The sequence below is a fragment of the Rhipicephalus microplus genome, chromosome 10, assembly GCF_043290135.1.
Source record: "Rhipicephalus microplus isolate Deutch F79 chromosome 10, USDA_Rmic, whole genome shotgun sequence".
Taxonomy (NCBI): domain Eukaryota; kingdom Metazoa; phylum Arthropoda; class Arachnida; order Ixodida; family Ixodidae; genus Rhipicephalus; species Rhipicephalus microplus.
In genome coordinates, this window is record NC_134709.1 from 42,560,092 (window position 1) to 42,576,865 (window position 16,774).

The 16,774-nt window shown below is 45.1% G+C and overlaps 1 protein-coding gene across 1 annotated transcript; it reads left to right on the forward strand.

Annotated features, from left to right (window-relative positions):
- The first annotated feature begins 131 nt into the window (after nucleotides 1–131).
- On the forward strand, nucleotides 132–15,006 carry LOC119181491 (ribosome biogenesis protein BRX1 homolog). Its single transcript, XM_037432745.2, has 10 exons — nucleotides 132–289; nucleotides 540–651; nucleotides 3,507–3,550; nucleotides 3,637–3,707; nucleotides 3,795–3,844; nucleotides 7,078–7,151; nucleotides 7,716–7,766; nucleotides 12,399–12,534; nucleotides 13,771–13,865; nucleotides 14,802–15,006. Exons 1-10 carry the CDS (start codon nucleotides 176–178, stop codon nucleotides 14,985–14,987), a joined length of 933 nt encoding a protein of 310 aa, XP_037288642.2. The 5' UTR covers nucleotides 132–175; the 3' UTR covers nucleotides 14,988–15,006.
- Nucleotides 15,007–16,774: the final 1,768 nt, after the last annotated feature.

The window sequence follows — 16,774 nt, forward strand, 5'->3', positions numbered from 1 at the left end:
TTGAGACAGAGTTGTTCTCGTACAACGCTCGATATTGTAAAATTTACGCTGTAATATAGGATTATTATTTAATTTCAATTTTTTATATACGTAAAGTTAAGCTACAAAAACAATAACTTATTTTTAAAGAGCCAACCGGAAAAGCTCAGTCGCGCAGGGCCGCAGTTATACAAACATGGCGCGGCGCAGGAAGCGTTCACGTGTAGACGAGGGTGCCGAAAACGCTGTCGAAACGCAAGAAAGGCTACCTCCGGTCACCAGAAAATCAGATGAACCACCGGAGAAAAAGGTAGAGAACCGTACGATGTTGTGCGTGCGTCGAGCCAGGTGCGATCGTCGATATCTTGATTCCCCGGCCCGCAGTACCTTATGACAAGGAGGCCATGCTGGGAGCGAGTGTTTCCAAACATTCACGGATTGCCGTTGTGTATTTCAACGTTTGTTGTTCCTGGCTGGTTCGCTTTGTCGCCTTAATTGGCCCCGTAACCACGGCCTACGTTGTACTCAGTCCTAACGGTAAGTGTTTCTTTTTTCTTCAGTACAAATGGATCAACAAGCAGCGTGTCATGATCTTCGCTTCAAGGGGGATCACGTTCAGAGACAGGCATCTGATGCTTAACCTTCGCACATTGCTGCCTCATTCGAAGCCGGGTAAGCGTTTCCTTCAGTACGAGTACGTTTTTTTTTTTATGATCCTAGACCAACCTTTACCGGACACATTTCAAAAGGTGCCTAATTATCCTGCGTTGTAATATGTTCAAGTAGAGCATAATCGCAGCATGCGTACACTCTAGCCACGCGTGCACATACCGAAACTTTACTGCGTTGTATTTATTGGACGTAAACGTCAGTTGACAACGACATGCAACTCGGCACGACCTGTTTATTTGGTTGTGGGATGCGAAATGTCCGGTACCATCTGTACACACTTCAGTGGTTCAATGCAGCAGCAGCAGAATGCCAGTGTGTCTGCTGGTTTCAATGGCTTATAAATGATATCTGATGTTTTGGACACGTGTGCGTTGTTAAAGGTTGCGTTTCTGCAACCTCCTTTGCGCTCTAAAGCTGCTCACAAACACATAAATTGCGGATTTCTCGCCATTGTTATGCCATCACTGTACGTATATCTAGTGACACCATGAGTAGCTAAACTCTGCTTTGCACTAGTTTTTTAGGCTGAACGAGACGCGCTATGGCCTAATTCAGGCTTTAAATAGGGATTCGCTACCAGAACATGCAAATTTTCTGCATGGTTGTGCAACATGCATAGTCGAGAACTTGCTGTTCCTCTCAGTGGTTTTCGCATACATCATTATGGCTGCCATCTTCTGGTGCTACCACATTGATAAGTTGTGTAGTAAATGAGATGTGTGAAAGCACAACGGGTGTCTCCTGCACCAAGTGACAAATTGGTAGGTGGAAATGTGGTGTAAAATGATCACTGTCAGGGGTGTCCTGGCATTATTGTGGATTCTAACACATTTAGAACCTGTGGTGTTGCTTCTAAACTACCTATTGCTCAATTATGCTTGTTCAAGGCTTGTTGCAGGTACACCAGCAGCTGAGTGCTAGTAGTCATTTATACGTCTTACCCTTATCTATGCAGAATTTCTTAATACTGCTTTGTGCTGCGCTTATCGTCATAAGGCAACTGCTTATACTATGGGTCCAAAAGGTTTAATTTTCTTACTTCCTGAGTGAAACCTGTCTACATGAAATTTCTAAAGCATATTTTTGCTGGCAGTCGCCTCCTATACATACTGTGCACGTGCGTCACGCAGCGCCCCTTCGTCACTTCCAAAGTGCGCCACCGACATGCCCGGGTACCTACAGACTCCGTTGCCATGTTGTTTCCTCGTGCTTGCGCCAGTTCAGTTGTGCCTCACGATGCAAGTTTGAACAATTATCAGCTTCTGGTGAGGCAAATGATTTAGCAGTCCACGAAGAGAGAGTTGAGCGTCGGGGTGTTTTATTTGGAAAAATTTATTATCTAAAATTGAGAACGCACATTGCGATTTTCCAAACAGCACTGGCGTGTTTGGCTGGTACAGATTAACAAAAATGACTTGAAAAACCTCAGTTATATTTGTGTCTTCAGGTGTAACTTCGTTACGGGTGAGTGCTATAGCCAAGCACGTACCTGCAAACAGAGGTAGCTTACCGTGATACTGTACAAACTTGTCCGCGACCACTGCGTGCACAATCAGCGTGTCAGGGAGGCGGTTAAAATCGTGAAGGCAATTGCAGGAATGCACATGTTGCATTGAAAAAAAAAAAAACTGCAAAAATGTGAATCAATATTTGTTCACTTGCGGTTTGATTATAGTCGATCGGTTTGAGGGGGGGGGTCAGTTTTTTTAAATTGATTGATTCCCTAAAACGGTTTCCATAATTTTTAGTAAAGTATGCAGTAAAAAATGTATCAAAACATAACGATACAAGAAAAAAAAGTGACCGGCATTACCACGACGTGCACCACGCGAAGCATCTACCTAGCATATTATTTTCCTCGGCTGTTTCCACAAATTCTAATCAAAGAGGTTCAACATCTGCATTGTTTAAAACACTTGGCAAGCCGCGCTGCTACTTTGGTGGCGTGGACCACAGCAATATATTAGAATTATTATTAATAATATATCTCTTGTAAACTTGCCTAGCTCTGCACGATGACTCGTTTCTGACAGAAGCTGCTGCACGATTCTCTCATCCACTCTTAAAATTGTGGCTCGAGAGACTTTGGGCTTTCACTTCTCAAGCCACACAATTTGTAGTGAAAGCAAGATAATGGGCCCTCATAGGTCGTGGCAGGCAGCCGGTAAAAGCAGTGACACATTTTCTGGTCTTGTATCGGGTGAACGAGCGAGGCCTTCCTGATCCGATCAGCTCGTTGAAGTACAACAAAAAACCGCCAACTTCTCTTTCAACATCGCGCACAGCAACAGAAAACAAGCCCTCAACAAACCGCCCTTCAGCACGCGAACTGCTGTAGGTACCCAGGGAAGTACCCGGACATGGCGTGAGAGGGCGACAACAGCGGAAGTGACATCACATGAACACTATGTATTGTTTCTCACAAATCACCTGATGAGCAGCCGGGAAAACCGTGCTAGCACAAAAATGGCACGAACATTGAACCGTACCGCGACATGTTGCATACACCCCAATGACGTCAAGACAATACTTGCTGCTTGGCTGTACTCGCCATTTTCAAGTGCATTAGTTTGGTCGTGTCCACGCTAATGCCATTAACGATGCCAGCAGTACTGACGCTGCCAAATCGGTGAGAGCATCAATAGTGGGCTGTAAAGTGCTTAAGCAAATGTCGTTTGCGCACTAGTGACTCGGATCGACCACTAATGCCAAAGTAACATCGTACTCACCGGCAAGATAGATTAATTGTCCAGAACTTTTTGCGCTAGCTAGAAAATGTGATCTGCATTTAAAAAGGCATATGGAACTCTTGTCAATGATTGTGCTCACATTATGTGTTATTGCTACATTCGCAGAGTCCAAGATGGAGAAGAAGGACCCTCTTGTAGTCATCAACGAAGTAGGTGACTTGTCCGGTTCATTGTTTTCTCGGGCACGCTTTGTTACGTGTCGATTGCTTTCAAACAACTAACAACATCCTTTCAGATATGTGAAATGAAGAACTGCAACAAGTGCTTGTACTTCGAGAACAAGAAGAGAAAAGATCTCTATTTGTGGTGAGTGTTGCTTTTGAGGCTTTCAATTGTTACATATATTGGTCGATGTCATGAACCATGTCATGATTGTTCGTTTGCTTCTTGCAGGGCATCCAATGTACCGAATGGGCCGTCTGTCAAGTTCCTTGTTGAAAATGGTATGTTGCTCAGTCTTCCTTGTTGCAAGCAGGAGTATTCCAATACGATCCATAAAGCGGACTGACTGTTTGTGTGCACATTGATTGGGCAGAGTTTGAAAGTGGCAGTGGCGCAAGTTGTTCTTACTTCCTTGAGTTTTTTTTTTTTTTATTCACATACTGCAGCCCATTAAGGGCTATAGCAGGAGTGGGTGAAAAAAAACACAGCAGTGAATTTACAAAAGTACCACTTCCGGGAACACATTACAATATAACACACGAACAAAATACAATATACATGGCAATTCCATTCAGTACAAAAATAAACATCCAATGAATGGGCACTGTGGGGCGTACATATTAACAGAACAAAGCAAGGAAACTATTGGTTAGATACGACTTCCAAGAGAAGGCAAGAATTGATTTATCGATGCACTCCTAATCTCACCCGGCAGTAAATTCCATTGTTCTATCGTTCTAGGAAAAAAGCTAAATTTGAATAGATTGGTGTGTGCGTGAAAAGGGGCGAGGTTTAGGGCATGATTATTTCGAGTAACGGTTGGCATAGCATACGTAAGATAGCTGTTATCGGAGAGACGGTTAACTGAGTGAACGATGGCATGCAAGAATTTGAGCGACTCGATATCGCGTCGAGTAGAGAGTGAGGTTAGGTTTAAAGTAGTAATGGCGGATGTAGGCGAAAAATGGTGGTCATAGCGTCGACAAATGAAACGGATCGCTTTTTTTGCACAGATTCAATTTGTTTTATTTCTCTTTTTTTGTACGGACACCAAACGATGGAGGCATAATCAAGAACTGGACGAATTAGTGTTTTGTACATTAGTAATTTAGTTTCATGTGGGTAATTTCTGAGGGTACGTCTTAGGTAGCCTAGTTTTTTAAGAGATTTGGTGCAGACTGATTAGATATGTTTAGACCAGGAGAGGTTAGTGGTGAAAATCACGCCAAGGTATTTATAATCTGAAACCCTTTGGAGCATTAGGTCATTGAAAGAGTAGTTGAAAACGGAAGTCTGCGTTTTGGTAGTGAACGACATCGAGACAGTTTTACGGAAATTGATATTCATTTGCCATGTGTCACACCAAGAGCAAAAGGCACTAAACGAATCATTGAGAAGATAGTGATCTTGAACGGAGTTAATGGTGTTATATAGAACGCAGTCATCGGCGTAGAGACGTAATTTACAGGTAATAGATTGTGGTAAGTCATTAATAAAAATTAAAAATAATAAAGGACCAAGAACGGACCCTTGTGGTACCCCTGATGTGACTTTGATTTGAGATGATTTGCCAGAGTTAAAGCTAACATATTTGGAGCGATTAAACAGAAAATTGGCAATTAGGTCTACTAGACTGAAATTTTTTAGGATGGCACTGAGTTTTTTGAGCAACTTAGAGTGCGAAACAGTGTCGAAAGCTTTTGCGAAATCAATGAATATTACGTCGACCTGGTGGCCGCAGTCAAGACTTGCAGAAATGTCATGGGTAAATTTAAAGTAAAAGAAATGTCATGGGTAAAGTTTCCTTCAATATTTACTAGAGGAAATTGTGATGCTGCGATCAATCAGCCACTTTTATGTCCGCAGCCTCTGGCACTTGTTTATTGCAGGTGAAGGCAGAAGATGCCAATGAGCATCTCTCGCACTATACATTATGCCAGGTCGCCAGCCTAAGGCGCCTGGTCGGGACCCGGGTTCCCGATTGCCGTATGTGCGGTTACTCAAGGCTAATATTCCTAGGTCTAGTGTTCACCTGGCAACCGCTTTTCCCAATGTGGCCGAGCAGGGTACTTAGTGTATCCTGTGCTGGCTAACACCCCAAACTAGCAGAGCTGCGCCTGCGGCCTGACTGCTTACTTGGCAACAACTTATCTGGACATTCGAGCGAAAGCTACGGAGGCAGGGCCCGCATCGTCGTCACAGTTTTGGCAAGCCTGCCAAGGTTCTCAAGTTCAAAAGAGGGAACGATGAAGATTGAGAGGCTCTAGGTCATACCTAGGAATAAAAGGGGTGAAGCTGAAACATTGGACTGACACGAAATCGCAAGGGAATGAGAACAGCATGCCCGTAATTGTGAGAACGCGAAAGCTCTGGTAGTGCAAGACCATCTGAGGTTGGAGGCCAAAGAACGTGTGCTTAAGCTCGAGATTGCACTCCAGGAGAAGACTAAGCAGTATTCAAAGTGTGTCGATGTAAGCGATTGCAGAGAAAGAGCTGCAAGTGGCGCTAAGACCGTCAAGGCCTCTCCTGTCAGACACAGGCTGAGTGTGTGTGCCCATTTCAAGCGGGACCATTCTCGTCTTGCAGTAACACCCTAAAAGTGCTCGAGATCGAGGCATCGAAATAGTCACGTGCCTCGTTATATGGTGGAATCAATTTGTGGGGGCCGCACACGTCCGTAGCCATCTGGGTGGGCATTGTCATGTACCCTGACGTGCCGTAAGTGGGCTATCACTGCGCCAAGAGACGCTACAGACTAGATGACATACCAGGGTGTGTTTCATTTGTGTCTGCTTGTGTAGCATGTCTGTCAGTTTCATCCCGTGTTCGTATTGAAGCCTCTATGATTACGATAAGCTGCTTGTGTGTGAGAGGCCTCAGTCCACATCATCAAAACAGCCACCATGGGAAGATAGGTAGTACACGCATTTGCGTAGTCATGCTCATGGCTTCCAGTGCACTTCTGGCTCTGTTTATTGTCGTGCTTTGGGTTCTGTTTCAGATAAAAGAAAGGTTCGTTGTGAACCTCGTGAGGCGATTTGAATTGGCTAGCCTAGACAGGTCGAGGTGGTGATATAGATAGCACTGCTGGACATTTGCTGAATTTCGTCTTGCAACAAATTGGCTGCAGGCCACATAAAGCCAAAAGAACAAATCATAAGAAAATCCATGTACCACCAATCATTCGCGTTCCAGCTCCCGTAGGCGGTAATGCCAGATTTCCCTTTAGTGTATCGTCATGGAATTCTATCACCCATCGGTAGTCTAGCTCTTTCCAATCAATCTGTACTTTAATGAACGATTTGCCTAAAGTACTGACAGAGTGCTATGCCAGTTGCTACTGTTACGGATTAAATCTTCTCACATGTCAGAGAGAGACGTTGTTGGTCTGTTGGTTCAATACTTAAAAAAAAAAAATTTATTGGTTCACTGTTTTTTTTTTTTTGGAAGTTAACAATAATGTTTATTTAACCTATTGAACCTGGCGAAAAAGTCTCATGTTTGACCCTTACAGTTCACACAATGGAGGAGCTGAAGATGACCGGGAACTGCCTTAAAGGTGCACGACCACTCCTGTCCTTTGACAAGGTGATGCTCTTTTATTTCCGGTGCTCTCGGAATCACGTGCATGCTTTGAAGAAACCCCGAATCAGTTTGTATTGTTTGCACGTTATTTCAAAACTGTTAAATGAGTTTGCTGGTAGTGGTTCAATGTATAAAACAGTGAATTCATTCGTTCATTTAATGTGATGCTCTCAAGGCCCTAGGACGTTGCAGAAAAAAGAGGAATTATATAACGTGGTTGTAGTATGCTTTGTCGGTATAGCCCTTTTCAAGGAAGTGTTCTTGTTCTTCCTTTTTGTGTAATACTGCTCACAGTTTATCTAATGAGTTTCGCTTTGGCTAATTATTACTGTGTGTTATCAGGTTTCCAGGCACTTAAGTTTTAAAATATTTCGTTTGATAAAAGTCTTAAGTGAGTAGCTGGTTTTTGTGTTGCGACAAAGTAGTGCAGAATAAAGAATACTAAATGAAAAAAAGCATTATATAGGTATCTTTAGGGAACTCTGAAATTATGCAAATTTGAGTTGTCATGAGTGCCCTCTACTTTATATCTAATATATTCCCTCTTGTTTCGTTCTTGTTTCGCAGGCATTCACTGAGAACCCGTTTGGTAAGCTGATGAAGGAGTTGCTGTCACAGGTAATGTAACCCTGGCACTTCAGTCTCGTTTCGTGGCATTAGTGATCATTAGCGATTAGTCAGCTCGAACAGGTGGTCCGATAAGTCTGGATTAAGGGCTGTTGCTTCATGCGGCTATCTGGGCGCGCACTATTTTTCTGGTGTTATCCGTTTGCCTGTGCTGATGAGAGCTTCACCTCTTAAATGTTCCTGCTCTGCGTTCGTCCTCGGTGTGATGCCAACTGGATGGTGGCTTCATGAAAAGATCAGCGACGCACAGCTGGAGAAGCTCCCCACCGTTCCTGGAATGCAACCAGGAATGCTATCGCGGAGCGATTTTCTTGCGATTCTATGACCATTTTTCTTATGCCTTTCGTGGCGGTTAGCTGTCTGCCATTGGTCAACATTTCCGAGCCACAACTTCGGCCAGTGGCACACGGCTAATGGAAGAAAAAGGCATCAATAAATGTCGTAGAATCGCTCCTCAATAGCACCGCAGCTCTTGTCATGTTGGCAGTTCTAGTAGCATAACAGCTTGGCACTGCTTGGCTCAAGGACATTGGTTTGATTCGTGGCCATAGCCACCACACTTGGTCGGAAAGGGGTGGGCGGGAATGCAATGACAGTCCTTTTAAAAGCACTAAAAGAACTCCATGTACTTGAAATCAATCTGCCCTCTCCCACCGCCGACTGCCTCACATTGGTGTAATTGCTTTAGCACATAAACCAGCATAATAAAATTTCAACTTTAAGGTTAATGTAAAAATTTTGCTACATTTTCCTCCGCGTTCCCTTCAGGGGCACATTAAAATGGAGCACAAGGGGAAGACGACATGAACTGAGGCATCATCGTTTCAGCACTGCAAGTGCATGCACTCTGGACACTGCGAAGATTGGGAATCAGTTTTAAATTGCATCAGGGGGCTCGAGCAATCGCTTTCAACGATACTTTGACTTTCATCATTCTGAATGAGAGTAGTACGAACCTGTTTGCCATCTACAGGGCACGATGTGTCAGAGCTGTAGTCTCTCAATGATTGCAATGTGCACTGCACAAATGTCACGAAAGCTTGTGAAAGCAAACATATCATTGGAAGTGATTCCCCTACAATACTGTGTCCAAGTACCGTAAAAACCCGCATATAGCTCGGACCCGCATATAGTCCGGGGTGTAATTCGGGGATAGCAAACGTGAGAAAAAAAGTTTTCACCCGAATATAGTCCGAGGAAAATGGAAAAAATGCATTTATTGACATTTCATTCATCCTCGTCGTCGGACGCACTCTCTTCCGAAGCTCCCTTGTCGGAAATGTTCTCCCACAGCACATCATCCTCAGTGCCATCAAGCGCGTTGGAGATGGAGCACTTTTTGAAGGCGCGGCAAACGAGCGCCTCTGGAATGCAGGCCCAAGCCTCGACTATCCACGAGCAGAGCATCGCTGGCGAGGCCCGTTTCAGCCGTCCGGCAGGGGTCACTTCTGGTTCTCCGGACCTCATCCACTCCACGTACAGGCGCTTGACATGGTCCTTAAATGGCTTATTAAGGCACACATCAAGCGGCTGCAGCTGTGATGTCATCCCTCCCGGGATGACGACGAGCTCGGTGCGGGAGTCGCGCAGCAGTCGCTTTACGGAGTCGGCCAGGTGACACCGAAACGCGTCGAGCACAAGCATCGAAGGGAGCCCCAGCAGTGCTCCGGGCCGTCGACACCACACGGACTTTATCCAGTCAAGGACTAACGATTCGTCCATCCACCCCTTGTCCTGGCAGCGGACGACGACATTTTTCGGGAACTTCTCCCCCTTCGGCAGCGTCTTTCGTTTGAACACCACGTAGGGTGGCAGCTTGCGACCGTCAGCCGTGCAGGATAACATTACAGTCACCCGCGTTTTTTCGTTTCCAGTCGACCGCACGATAACTTGCCTGGAGCCTTTTTGATGCACCGTCAGCGCCGAGGGCATATCCAGGTAGACCGGCGTCTGATCCGCGTTGCCGATCTGGCCCAGCTGAAAGGGGACTGCCTTTCGCAACACAATTATGTACCTTTGAAAAGCCACGAGGTGCTCTTCGTAGCTCTCTGGTAGCTTCTGGGAGATCGACGTACGCCGACGTAGGGAGAACCCAGCGCGGCGCATGAAGCGAGACACCCAATGCTTGCTCGCTTTGAAATCCTCCGGCTGAATGCCTTTGTCTCGAGCGATCTCCCTTGCCTTCGCTTGTAGCAGCTCGATGTTGACAGCGAGATGTGCAGCTCGCTGCTCCCGCACAAAGTCTGTGAGTTCTCGTTCCACGTCAGGAAATGCTCCATTTTTTGGTCCGCGGAAACTTTTTCGCTGGCCGCTGCATGCAAAGAGGGCTTCCTTCTGCTTCCGCCAACCGCGAATGCTCCGCTCGTTGACTCCGAACTGCCGCTCCGCGGCACAGTTGCCGATGGTTTCGGCAGCAGCGATAACTTTTCTTTTAAAAGCAGCAGAGTACTGCCTGCGCGGTCCTGACATGGCGTAAAATCACAGGAGCAAAATCGAGGCCGTCATTATGGGCACCAAGTTGAAGCAAAGGCCACTGACCAACTGACCAGTTAAGACTAACGCCGCTAACACTACCTAGCGCAGAAGCGCGCAGACAGCTGATGATGATGATAGCACCGCGCTATGCCGAAACCGAAACTGAATTTGGGCCGAAAATTCTTGGGACCCGCATATAGTACGGGGCCGAAATTTCGCACCCTAAAATCTAGAAAAAAACCCCGGGCTATACGCGGGTTTTTACGGTACTGCCTGCCCCCAAAACTTGCATGCGCTTGGTGCACTTAAATAAAATATCAGGAGTGACCTGAATCCCGGGCTTAAGGTTATGGTTGTGGCACTTGCAACTAGGAGCTGGTTTGTCCTGGTGTATTACTTTGGTCAAGTTTATGCTTTGCGCACTGCTGAAGTTGATCCCAGAGGACATGTAGGAATGGGTGTTGGGTTGAGGTCTGCTCCACCGGGAGCTGCAGCAATCCTATCTGCTCGCAAGAAGTTTCTGCTCTTCCAATGAGCCGAATCGGTTAATTTTCAGTTATCGTGACAGTTAGTAGGTCTTTATGTTTACTTCTGTTTCAATATCATATCCATCTAACAATACCTTTAGCTTACACAAGAACCGTTGATTTCTTATCAGTTTTAATTTTAAAGGGCTTTTTGTTTTGTAACTAGAAGCAAGTGCTCGACCAAAACTGCTCAAAGGGCAGTAAACAAGCTCCGGCTTTTCTTTTTTACATGCCCTAATCAAGTTTGTTTATATGAATTAAGTAGACCGTGGTGATCACATTTGGTGAATATTACAGCGTTGCGCAGGTCCTCCATTACAAAAACCTTTCCCGCACTTTTTTTTTTTTTATGTCTGTCCAGCCCTTTTCGAATGAGCATTGATGAAATTTTGCCCACGAGCAATATTTCATACCACTGAGCTTGTCGATTGGTCCTTTGCACTACGAAATGTCGCCTTAGCCTTGCCGTGATGCAGTTTCAGCCATGCGGTTCACGCTTTCACTTTCCTGTGCTATTGCCTATCATTTTGCAGAGCCCGATATTATCGGGACAAGTGGTATTGCCAGAACAAAAGCCTCCGGAATGAAAGGGCTTCTTGCTACTTTAATGTTAGGGGAAGGGTGCATGCCTCGCCTTGCACTGCGCTTTCTCTCTGCGCTGCTATGACTCGTGGGCACATGGGGACAACCCTGCCTTGTCATTGGCTGTGTGCCAGTGACATAATCGCTGACATCAAGCGACGTTGATGAAGTGGGCGTAGTCGCGACCTACCGTACTCCTGACCTGCTCGGATAGCGAGCTCCTGTGGGAGCATGTTCCCCCCCCACTTATTTTATTTCTCTGCGTTGGTGTTGCTTCCTATAACCTGTTTGTCTGCTACTCTCTGGTCTTTTCAACGGCGTTGGGATCAGGACGCCTGCATTCTGTGAACTGCCGGCATTTAGGTGATTGCTTTTGCGAACCTGAACAGAGGGCAAAGCATGATGTTCGTTGCGGTATAATAATCTTATAGCAGCTGAAAACTTCTGTAGCCGTAAACTAGCATGGTGTGGGACAGCCTATATTACCATGCATGCCATGCACTTGTTGGCGTACATTTAAATGCTGAGATCACCTCTCATGCCTTAAGCATTTTTGAGGTATTGTGCATTTGGAAGTAATAATTACATGATATAATTGTGCTGCACTGGGCGAAACATCCCCACGAGCAACGAGGTTGATGTCAGCGAACAGCTGCTGACTAGCGCCACGTTGCTCAAAGCTCACGTTCCTAGCGGCAGGAGGTATGAACTAAAACATAGGCGCTGGAGAGGGCACATCCGTGCAGTTCAGGAATACAGTAGGTCGTGGTCACAGCAAAGGGCTACCCTCTGTGCTGTGAGAGAAGGGTGGGAAGGACGTGGAGGAAACTGAAACTAGCTTACGCGGGTTGTTCTGTGCCCCTTAACCCACTTTTAATAGAGCACTTATTCGCAAAGTTCTTGCAGCAGCATGTTTACATTGTACAAGCGTGGTTATTTCTCCATTTGAAATTTCGGACCGCGAGGTTGTTTACTGGCTTTTTAATAGAGAAACAAGAGTCTCAATGGTTGCTCATGGCACACCCTTTCCCTTCCCCAGATTTTTGGCACACCGCGGTACCACCCAAAAAGCCAGCCATTTGTGGACCATGTGTTCACCTTCTCGCTGCTGGATCACCGGATATGGTTCCGCAACTACCAGATCGTGGAGGAGACTGGCGCTCTCGTCGAGATTGGTGCGTAACTCTAGAAGCATCTTTCTCTACTTGTCAGTGGAAATCTATATGGACCATTGTTCGTTAGTTTGTGTACAAATGGAAAAGAAAATATGGTAGTACGGATTAATGGCACTTGCCTCCTTCCAATGATGAGATGAATAGGAAGGGGCCTCCTGAACTGCGCTATGTCTTTGTGCTTATATGGAATGTTTTAAAATTACCAGACTAATGACAGCTCTTGGTTCAGCTTGAACTAGCTCTTGATTGAAGAAAAGTGTGATCAGTACACATTTCAGGTTGTATTTATCCTTATTTTTGAAGCTTTGTACCTTTGAAAAGGAGATTAGAGAAAAGGCATCGATTTAGAGGTGCGGTTTGACTGCTGTAAAATGAGCAGGCCAAGCTCTTTGACAGCTGTCGCACGCATAGGGGGGAGCGTAATTTAGTATTTCGCAGTGCAGTTCACCATTGTTTTTTGTATACAAATGCCAAGTAATTATTCTCCTGTATCGAAACTTGTTATGACGTGGCCAAAAAATGAGCAATCTTTTTTAGAATAAATGCAGTTTCTGGGCTTCGGCATAGCACAGCATCCTAAATATAAAATGTTACGCTCTGCGGAAGTTCGATATATGTGTGCAACAGTTCCATATTTTTGCATGGAAAATTTAAGGGGATTTATCAACTGTTCGACATAGCGAATAATTCAATATATCCAAGGTCGATACCCGGGATCGACTGTGTTTGCACAGGCTGAAGCTTTGGTCGAAGACTATGGCTATGCTCTATGCAGCATGTAATGTCACGCGCACCATGGCAAAGTGGTGGTCACCAGCGGTGGCCGGGGTTTGCAGCCAGGGACTTCTATGGTTTGTTTTGCACTGAAATACTCTTTTACAGTGCGCTTTTTATACATGTGAAGGCAAAATAGACTATGTACTTCTGTATGCTATTGGCTATTTCAGAAAGTGTGCAACTCTGTAATTGATTTTGTTGGACATATTCAAAACATTTTCGCAGTAATCAGTTTGTGAAACGATGAACTTCGGTGCTGATGTCATTTGATGATTGCTTGAAAAAGTGTTTCATGACTCCTTTAAATATAGGCTTAGCTTGGCAGTGTAAACTGTGGTGAGTACTTCAATGCTTCGGCCGAAGCTGCGGCACGGGGTGGTCAGATGTAGCAGATTAGTACTGCGGCCGACTCTTTTTGCATAGTAAGTGAGCTGATGTTTGTCTTCCCATCATGTGCAGGACCTCGGTTTGTGCTCAACCCCATCAAGGTCTTCGAGGGCAGCTTTGGAGGAGCTGTCATCTTCAGCAACCCGCATTATGTGACTCCGAGTGAGGTAAGCGGTGCTCGCACGTTACTCTTTCCACATTTTACTCTTGGACGGCTGCATGCTGATGTTGGGATTTGTTGTCGTGCCTTATTTTCATGGGTACTTCCAGCCCGATAAACTTCCGGCACTTGTTGACAGCAGCATTTAAGAGTGCTGCTATGGTGCGTGGTGAAATAAACTAGCGAATGCGCCTGCGGTTCCAATGTTCACGTGTGATGCCAACCACCGAGGTTTTCACAAGCTCAAGTTGCCATGCTCTCTGGAGTCTGGAATGCACAGCAGAACTGCGCGATCAGTCTACTGGTGGCACTGAAAAGTGACTCGAGAGGCCCACGTCTTTGCCTCGAAAAACCAGGAGCACATTCCTAAGCCAAGAGGGCCTGGGCATTTAAGCTTATTAGGACTGCTCGGGGATGAAGAACGAGTAGTTAGTATGGCAATTGTGTGAATAAGTTTTAGTTGTGGAATGCACTAGTCGGCCTCTCGGTTTTGTGTGTGTGTGCACGCTTGTGTATGTGAAAGATGACACGTAGGCATTGCTCAACTGTGAATTGTGCATGGAGTGGATGTTCATAGACTGATATGTCAACCTTTGTAGTCGTATAGGGCAGTAACGTTTAATACTTTACTTTATTTTGCTGCAGTACGAAGTGATATGCAGTAGGATTTGTGCATGCTGCTATTCCTTATGAATTAAGATGGTCTGAAGGGATCAATTTTTTTAAATCATTGTTTAAATATATGCTGATTATGATGAATTATCCTCCAATGCAAAATAATGTTCATTGTAACCCATCTGTCTATTCTGAAAAAGTAATTTAGCTGCTTTCAGTCTGCTCCGAAACTACATTTTACCTGCTCCCAGGAATGCTCTTAGACACGCTTTGCGAGTTCCACCCCTGTAACATTTTATCTTCCTTTCTTTATTCTCAATGTGCACAGCATCGCCGCTCCCTGAAATTGGCTGCTGCCGGCAAGTACAAGGAAAGGAAAGAGGCCAGGGCCAACCTCAAGCATCGCATTGCTGAAGGCCCAGCACCATCTAATCCGCTGGACGACATTTTCCAGACTGTTCCTCCCGAAAAAGCAAAGGGTCGAGACAAGCTACTGTTTCGACGGAAGAAATAGACACATTGTTATATTTGTACATCGCTTGTCTTGTTTTCTTTGCACTTGCTATTGTAGCCTGTGGCATTTACTGTGATCAGACATTATAAGGTATGACTTGGCCAGCTTACTCTTGTGTTCAGGAGCATGCATTTACTGGAACACAGGACCGTAGGCTTGTACAAATGTGCGAATGAATATTGCAGTATTTGAATTTGCTTTGAAATGAATGTAAATTTTTGAAAATTTCAAATAATTAGAAACTTAACATCCTGTAAAGAAGGTTTCACTGCAGAAGAGAGGTGCTAAGTAACTAAATTTGTCCTAAGGTGTATTAGATTTTACTTTGCTTGTAACCTTTTGTAAAACTGGTTTCACTGCAATCGGTTGGTGCTAAGCCGTGAAAACGGGTGTCTATGGGAAAGCAGCACTGCCAGGAAGCCGGAGCTTCGGTTCAAGGTTAAATGTGCATACGTATTGCCCTCACATTGATTCATAATTTTTTTAGGTTTAAAAGCTTGTTATATTGGCCTATACGTTCCAAGTATCGCAAAGTTAGAACGTGGAATATTTTACAGGTTATCACTTGCATTCTACCAAAAGTCAAATCCTGCTACTATTTAAGAGTTGTTTCCAGTTCCTTTGATGCAAAAAATGGTATTTGCGCAGGCATTTTGTCACTATCTAAGGAATATAGTACAGGTTAGGTCATGACTAATGTGGCCATTTTTCTTGACAATATGCAACATATATACTGTATACATATAACCATCCCATAGCTGTACCTGACTGAAACAAAGTGTGCTTAATTGCGATAGGCGGGAAAATAATGCAAGGGCTGTTTGTAGAGTCACTGTGCTTCATTCCTCATGGAGCCGTGGGCCACAAGTGAAAGGACTTCTGGTCGCATTCTTTAGAAGTCTGGCTGAGGCACTTGTTGCATCTCATCGAGCGTGTTCACATCGGTCATTACAATAACACGACACTTTCGAGTCATGGCTTCAGTTTTGCATTTCTAAACATGGCATTTAGGTAATCATGACAGTCAAAAAGAGTTGCTCTTAGGCCATGGTATTTTCCGATACATAATTGCAGGCTCAACAGATGCACAAGCATGGCAACATATCTTCCTTCTACAGTTGAACTCCCTTATAAGAAACACGCTCTGCACTGGGGAACAATGCTCGTCTTTTATATTAGGTGTGTCTGCTAATCGGGGTACCACGTATGCATTTTCTTACAAATCCCTGTTTCAGTCTAGGCCCACTAGTGTCTCTCGTACTCATCTTGTCTCTTACATCAGCAGCTCTTTTAAAGGGGTTACACTGTACAGGATTGTGACTACGGATGTGCTTCTTAGTCTTAAGCTTAAGGGCACCCTGAAAGGTTTTTTTTAATAGTTTTTTGGGGGGTTTGGGCTAGAGCATCATCAAGCCACTGCAAATTTAGCGACACACTGTGTACCCAGGCCACTATGGACAATTATATCATGCCCTCTTTCTCACCTCTGCCTTGCCTCCTGAACTCACGAGGTGAGCTGGCATCGTTTGCGATTGCAGAGCTCTCATGAGTGCACCAGACGATTCGAACTGAACCTCTGATATTGCACGACAACACGTTGCTCGCAATCTCAGAGACCATCACGCAGTGCGCCCGGCAGCACGCATGGCGTCCGGTAGAAGAGATAAAGATCGCGGCAGCTGATCCTAGGCGCCGCCACTCTACCAGCCTATCTTACTTTCACGTATTCCACAGCCAATCAGATTAGTAGCCAGGGTGATGTCGCTTTACCAGAGTGTGTCGTTCTG